The sequence below is a fragment of the Thalassophryne amazonica genome, chromosome 16, assembly GCF_902500255.1.
Source record: "Thalassophryne amazonica chromosome 16, fThaAma1.1, whole genome shotgun sequence".
NCBI lineage: Eukaryota > Metazoa > Chordata > Actinopteri > Batrachoidiformes > Batrachoididae > Thalassophryne > Thalassophryne amazonica.
The window spans coordinates 53919739-53928017 of NC_047118.1; the positions used below are offsets into that span (position 1 = coordinate 53919739).

At 41.1% G+C, this 8279-nt stretch overlaps 1 protein-coding gene across 1 annotated transcript; it reads right to left on the reverse strand.

Annotated features, from left to right (window-relative positions):
• Window positions 1–2224: 2224 nt before the first annotated feature.
• On the reverse strand, window positions 2225–4687 carry LOC117528568 (myeloid-associated differentiation marker-like protein 2). The gene has a single exon (XM_034191204.1). The coding sequence runs from the start codon at window positions 3963–3965 to the stop codon at window positions 3054–3056; it is 912 nt and encodes a 303-aa protein (XP_034047095.1). The 5' UTR covers window positions 3966–4687; the 3' UTR covers window positions 2225–3053.
• Window positions 4688–8279: the final 3592 nt, after the last annotated feature.

The following is an 8279-nucleotide window of genomic DNA, read 5'->3' on the forward strand; positions in this document are numbered from 1 at the left end:
TGAAAATAAGAGTAACTGTTGAGCCCAAGGTCTTAGTAGTAAGTTTCATTGCTATTCATGAAGTTTTAGAGTCATTATTGCACAAGTTTTCAGAATCTTGGACACCTGCTGGCCACAATGAGAATCAAAGTGTGCCCAAGGTCATAATTTCATTTTATTTTCATTTATATAGCGCCAAATCACAACAAGGTTGCCTCAAGGTGCTTCGCACAAGTAAAGCAACAACGGTAAGGAAAAACTCCCTCTGAGGAAGAAACCCCAAGCAGACCAGACTCAAAGGGGTGACCCTCTGCTTGGGTCATGCTACAGACACAAATTACAAAACAATTCACAAAATAAACATACAGGAAATGTTGCCGTGCACAGGACGGTTTCCGGAACAGATACCACACAAGGTCATAGTGAGATGACCTTGTGAGATGACTAAGTTTCACCTTGACACACAAAAGGTTTTTCATCATATATACATCACACATCAGCTACAAGGACAGACAGATGCACATACACTCACCTGCCACTTTATTAGGTAGGCTACACTTGTTCAATTGCTTGTTAACACAAATGGCTAAACAACCAATTATATGGAAGCAACTCAATGCATTTAAGCATCTAGAAATGGTGAAGACGTCTTGCTTAAGTTCAAACAAAGCATAAGAATGGGGAAGAAAGGGGATGTAAGTGACTTTGAACATGGCATGGTTGTTGGTACTAGATGGGCTGGTCTGAGTATTTCAGAAACTGTTGATCAACTGGGATTTTCACACACAACCATCTCCAGGGTTTACAGAGAATGGTCCAAAAAGGAGAAGATATCAAGTGAGCGGCAGTTGTGTGGACAAAAATTCCTTGTTGATGTCAGAGATCAGAGGAAAATAGACAGACTGGTTGAATGGTTGACGGCAGGATGCTATCGTGTCAATAATGACCAACATTTCTAAGGAATGTTTCCAACACCTTGTTAAATCTATGCCACAAAGGATTAAGGTGGATGTGAAGGTAAAAGGGGTCCAACCTGGTACTGGCAAGGTGTACCTGATAAAGTGGCCGGTGAGTGCATAGAGTCAAGTAGTTCCTCGACCTGCACTACCTTCAGCAATGCAGGTAAAAAAAAAAAGTCACATAAAATCGAATAAGTTAAACTGATGTCAAACGTGGGATTTGTAATTGAAATTCTGACATCCTGATTTCTCCGATTAGTGAGCACTTGAAATTGTAGAGGAGTATTCACGTCCCCATCACCCACTGTGACACCTGTACTTCACTCTGTTTCTGGGGCCCTTTAACAGCATGGGGGCCCTGTAACAAAATGTGATTGCTGTTATTTTATTGCTATTATTTGATTCCATATTATATCCATTTTTGGATGGGGGGTGATTAATTATGTAGTTTATATAATATCTTAAATCTCAAACCTTGAAATTCCAGAGCCCGAGGTTATATAACAAGCAGGCCAAATCCATAAACATTGACTTTTCACAAATAGATGCAGTGACTTTATATTTGTTAAGCTGGAACTACGACACTGAGCAGTTTTAGTTTATCTCTATACTAAATTATTGCATTGATTCTTTTAAATTTAGCAACACAATGCACAACATGACCAGCTTTAAAGTTGTACCACAATTTTATGGGAATGGCAGTTAACACAAGTTTAAGATCAGCTTCATATTATTGAAAGGTCTGTCTTCATGATGAATAATCAACATTTTGTGTTTTAGCTGGTAATTTAACTACAGGTCTTTTTTTTGTTGTTGTTCATTTGTTTGTTTTGGGGGATTTTCTTTTCTAGTGTTTGCTTACCCAACTGGTGTAAAAGCATCACTGCACCAATAGCTCATATTGCTTTAAAACTAAACCTTTGGATCAGTTTTGGGTGATATGGTATGAAATTCCAAATGTGTTTAGAATTTTTGAAGGCCTGTGCTTTCAAATACACAATTTAGCCTGACAGTTGAAATAAAGACATATATTAACATGATGTGAAAAGGACCAAAAACACATATTGTTCTGATTTTATTGAAACACCAAACATAGCATAAACACAGAACAAAAATATAAATGTACATGTAAGTATTACAAACTACTGGTACAGATGGTACTATTTTCAGAAGGTTTCCTTCAGAAATTCTTGTGGTATCAAAGTTTGATTTTATGATTAAGCATTTTAAGGAATATAACTGCATATGAACAAATTGGATGCATTACCACCAAATATCCAGAAAGCCAAAATAAAATGAAGAGATAAATTGTAAAAGAAGTATCTTTCTTCAAAAAGAATGAGAAAAAAAATCAATAATATATATGTGCTTATTTTACATACTGAGGTTTGTTTGGAGACTAAGTGGCCTGGTCATACTGGAAAGACTTCAGTCCTCATTTTTGCAAATATAAGATATTAAATCTGTTGTTGTTTGGTTGATTTTTTTTAAAGAATGCCAGTCTTCTGTTTTTGCAGATGAAATATTACAGCAAAGGTTCTGCTGTTTCTTACTGTCGTCAGTGCAAACTGTTTACTTAAAATATTCAATATATTATGAGAATGAATTCAATTTATTCAAAATCTCACAAATAATACAATCAATATATTAAATAGTTTATGCAATTAAATAAATTCTTCAACTTTGACAATAACATAGTGGATGAACATTAATAATCGAATCAAATAAACATTATTTTACGCTTTCATTGGCCCTTCAGTTGTTCAAGGCCGCCAACAATGTTGGGAAAGGAGGAACCCATTGTTTGCAGATAGTGTTGCATTTTCCAGGTTTTTCTCTGGACAGCGCTATTGAGATCAGCTCATGTGTTGACTGTGAGCTTTCCTTGGTAGGTCAGTACACAATTGGACAAAACTGTCAGTTTGTTGCAGACCACAGAGGTTCAAAACTAGCTAATACTGATAGAAAGTACATGTAATAAAGCACAGCAGACTTAATACTATGAACTTATGGATACATAGAAATGACTCCATTAAAAAACAGACTTGACGATGGAAAAAATGTTAGATGTGGTCTCACGGTTCAATAATGTGTCTCTTGAGGGAGAAGAGTTTTTCAGGCAGCAGAGTTTGAGACAAAGCGAATCTTCTGCGAGTAGATGAGATCAATTAAGTAGAGGATCAAGTTAACGCTGGTGAACACGGCCACCACAAGCTTACTGTCCCATGGGCAACTTCCACGTGGACAGTTCTCGGGGCGAGCAGTGGTGCCGTACTTCTTGTCAAAGCTGAAGATGGGCCAGACCAGTGTAGTACTGAGGTATAGGATTACAGCGAAGAAAGTGTAGATGACTACAAATCGGTCAAAGGGAAATCTCAGCACAGAAGTCCTCCCAGATACCGTCAGTATGACCACTATCACAGTGACGGAGAAGCAAAGGCTGTACACCACCACACAATACTGTGTGGCAACGTAGCGGTTGTACTCGCTGTCGCTGGCCAGTGCCCCGAAAATGATGCAGGCCACAAAACCCTGAACCACCTTGAGCAGCCCGGATACAGTTGCCATGTATCCCACCACAGCTCCCGGCTTGGCTCGAGTTAAAAACACCTCCGCTCCGTAGGGGAAGCAGCAAATGCTGGAGCAGACGGTGACCGCAATCCGGTAGATTTGAACTTCACATCCCTCCTTAGGACAGTGGGGTTGGAGGAAGTAAACGGGGTAGACCACGGAGGCGGTGATATACATGAGGGTCGCCAGCATGGCGAAGGCCACCGTGAAGTTATCCCAGGAAATGGGCATGCAGGTGTGGAGCCGCGTGATGTCCAGCGTGAACACGACCAGTGTGACAGCAAAGCAGAAGCACCACACAAACATGCAGAAGGTCCCATAGGTGGCGCTGTAGTCTGCACTGTGCGTTACAAGGGCCATTATAGTGCAGCCGAGCATCAGCTGGCATATCCGCGTTACACCTAAAGGTGACAGTACAGCTGCTTTGTTGAGGTAGTGTCCTCCATGAGGATCCATGATCTGAAGATTTACCCGATCAGATTGTCAACACTCTGCTTTTTGGCTTTGATGCTGCCCACTCTTGTCTTTCTTTGCAAACTTCACCCTTTCATCAGCTGCCTTTTGATGGTCTTTAATTACAAATGTCTGTAATTCGTCCGTGTGTTTACTTTGTAATTACAGTGGATCAGGTTGGTTATGCAGTAGTTTGTTATAAAATAGGTAAAATGAAACTGTCCTTTAAAGGGCGAAATTAATCCAGTCTTGTTATTAGGATGGAGAGGCCCACAATCAGTTTGTCTTATTATTTATGTTGGCTCTTACGATTGTTTTTGCTCCATCATTTGTCCTGCGTATCACATCAAAAGTTCAAAGTAACTCGAAGGTTTTGTCCATGAAGCCGTTGTCCATTCATCAAATCCAGATTCTGGTTTTCCAACAATTGTCCTTGGTAGCAAACAGGTGGATTAGTGGAGTAGTTTGTTTTCCTGTCAGTCAAATTCCACAATTCGCTGGACTCACTTCTTGTAATTTCTTCACTCTAGGCTTTGAAATGTCGTTGAGAATTGTTCCGTGTTTTGGCTCTTATCCCTCAATCCTTCTCTTGCTGTTCCTGCTGCTTTTGCCTCTGTAAGAGTTCGTCTCTCGGTCTTTCTGACACAAACACGCCCTCTCTCTCTCTCTCTGTCTCGCGGGTGTCAGTAGGCACTCTGCGGATTTCCAGTGGTGGCTGTTGAAATGAAAGTTTGTGCAGAGCCGAGGGTTAGAGGCCTCGCCAGCTCTATAAATAGGGGGTCTATATTCCACAGATGGGTGGGAGGCTGCATGTGGCAGGCAGCATGGGAGTCGTGTTTCGGGGGAGCATCCAGAGAGGCTGAGTCAGAGTTAACTTCAGTCAGAAAATGGCTTTTATACAATGTGTAATGACAGGGAAGGAGGCTAAGACTCCCATTAGAGGCAAAAATTACATACAGGTCCAGAGGGATGATTATACACAAGTGCTGACAGATTTGAGCTGTACATGTGACGGGGAAGTAGATTAGCAGTTACTTAAAATATCCTAACCTGCAATATTAGAGCACTGAGAGTGCTATGATTTTTTTGTATTTATTTATTTATTTTTTATTTATGGCTCTGTGATTCATATATAATTGTTTTATATAAAATAGTTTTCCAGTTGAAGTGTTTGTGGAAACCACTGTACAATTAATGACCCAAAAGTTTAATTTCATCTCATCACTCTCCACTCATCTTCAACCGCTTTTCCAGGTTCGGGTCGTGGGGGCAACAGCTCCAGCAGGGGACTCCAGACTTCCCTTTTCCGTGCCACATTGACCACCTCTGACTGGGGGATACCAAGGCGTTCCCAGGCCAGTGTGGAGATATAATCTCTCCACCTAGACCTGGGTCTTCCCCGGAGTCTCCTCCCAGATGGACGTGCCTGGAATACCTCCATTGGGACGTGCCCAGGAGGCATCCTTACCAGATGCCCCAACCACCTCAGGTGGCTCCTTTCAAGGCAAAGGAGCAGCAACTCTACTCTGAGCCCCCACGGATGACCGAACTTCTCACCCTGTCTCTAAGGGAGACACGAGCCACCCTCCTGAGGAAGCCCATTTCGTCCGCTTGTACCCGCGATCTAGTTCTTTCGGTCATGACACAACACTCATGACCATAGGTGAGAGCGTGAACAAAGACTGACCAGTAGATCAAGAGCTTCGCCTTTTGGGTCAGCTCCCTTTTCGTCACAACAGTACGGCAGAGTGAATGCAACACCGCCCCTGCTGCGTCGCTTCTCCAGCCAATCTCATGCTCCATTGTCCCCTCACTCACGAACAAGACCCCGAGGTACTTGAACTCCTTCACTTGGGGCAATCCTTGTCAACCTATATTCAATTGAATACACCACAAAGACAAGATATTTAATGTTCAAACTGAATGCTCAAAGAACACCTGTTTGGAACATGCCACAGGTGAACAGGTTAATTGGAAACAGGTGAGTGTCATGATTGGGTACAAAAGATCATTCCCAAATGGCTCAGCCATTCACAAGCAAAGATGGGATGAGTATCACCACTTTCTGAACAACAAAAAAGAAAAAATAGTCCAACAGTTTAAGAACAATGTCTCTCAATGTTCAATTGCAAGGAATTTAGGGATTCCATCATCTACAGTCCATAATATAGTCAGAAGATTCAGAGAATCTGGAGAACTTTCTACACGTAAGCAGCAAGGCCGAAAACCAACATTGAATGCCTGTGACCTTTGATTCCTCAGGTGGTACTGCATTAAGAACCAACATCACTGTGTAAAGGATCTTACCGTGTGGGCTCAGGAACACTTCAGAAAACCATTGTCAGTTAACACAGTTCGTCGCTACATCTACAAGTGCAAGTTAAAACTCTACCATGCAAAGTGAAAGCCATACATCAACAACATCCAGAAATGCCGCCACCTTCTCTGGGCCTGAGCTCATTTGAAATGGACAGATGCAAAGTGGAAAAATGTGCTGTGGTCTGATGAGTCCACGTTTCAAATTGTTTTTGGAAATCATGGACGTCGTGTCCTTTGGACAAAAGAGGAAAAAGATCATCCAGATTGTTACCAGTGCAAAGTTCATAAGCCAGCATCTGTGATGGTATGGGGGGGGGGGGGTGTTAGTGCCCATGGCATGGGCAACTTACACATGTGTGATGGCACCATCAATGCTGAAAGGTACATCCAGGTTTTGGAGCAACACATCCAAGCAACATCTTTTTCAGGGACGTCCCTACTTATTTCATCAAGACAATGCCAAGCCACACTCTGCATGTGTTACAACAGCATGGCTTCATAGTAAAAGAGTGCAGGTACTAGACTGGCCTGCCTGCAGTCCAGACCTGTCGCCCATTGAAAATGTGTGGCGCATTATGAAGCGCAAAATACGACAACGGAGACCCCGGACTGATGAACAACTGAAGTCGTACATCAAGCAAGAATGGGAAAGAATTCCACCTACAAAGCTTCAACAATTAGTGTCCTCAGTTCCCAAACACTTATTGAGTGTTGTTAGAAGGAAAGGTGATGTAACACAGTGGTAAACATACCACTGTCCCAACTTTTTTGAAATGTGTTGCAGGCATCCATTTCAAAATGAGCAAATATTTGCACAAAAACAATAAAGTTTATCAGTTTGAACATTAAATATCTTGTCTTTGTGGTGTATTCAATTGAATATAGGTTGAAGAGGATTTGCAAATCATTGTATTCTGTTTTTATTTACATTTTACACAACGTCCCAACTTCATTGGAATTGGGGTTGTAAACAAGGGAGCAGCCGAAGGGACTTACTTTACCATGTACCTTTGTACCACCTGCTGGATATGTCTGGGTGTGTTTTGTGGAATCGTCTCATCATCACATGCATGATGGAATGTAGGAGCATGTGTGCTTGATGTAACACACGTCTTGTATTACATGGATCTTTATGAAAACTATCCAGACATATTTATGATGAAAGCATCTGTGAATGTGCATAATTTACTGTGAGTTTGCATAAAATTACTAAACAAAATGTGTCTTTGTATGGAGGAGATCTTAATTCAATCACTGTATGGTAGGAAATAGTGATAGAAACACGTCATAAAAAAGTGACCTTTTGGCCTTTCCAGAGGTCTGCACTCTGAGTGCTGTTCTATTTTATTGTATTGATTTAGTTAGTTTTGTTTGATGCAGCATTTGCCTTCATTTCATGTTTGTAGCACTTTTGTGCAGCACATTGTCAAAGTCAAATTTCAGTGTGTACATCCTCTCCAGCCATGATATTTTATTTAGCTCATTTTTACATTCCTAACTAGAAGCACTCAGAGAGTGCAAACCTCTGCCAAGGCCAGGGGGTCACTGATGCCATAACATCTACACACCGTGGAATCATTGAACCAAAAAAAGGCTAACAGTGATGTTTGCTCAGTAGTAAAAAAACTTTCATCTGCTGTGACTGGAGAGCATGTATCCTTAGCGCTTGGCATCACAGTTTATTGCAACTTGCACCTTTTCCAGAAGCTACTGTCATCTGAGCACTGATATTGATATTGCATGTGCTTATAGACAAAAACAAATAAGAGACAAAATTCAATTTATTTTTCAACTAAACTGGAAATATATGAATTTTTTAACATTTATGAAACACTTCTCTAAACAAGGCCATAGGGTCACTGACCCTAAAGAGATTCCCTCCTTGGCACAGTGATCTATTCAACAATTCAGTGTTACAACCAAAACTATGATACATACACTTTTCTTTCCTTTATATTTGACTTCCTTGACCATGAAAACATACCACTAGAACTTGGA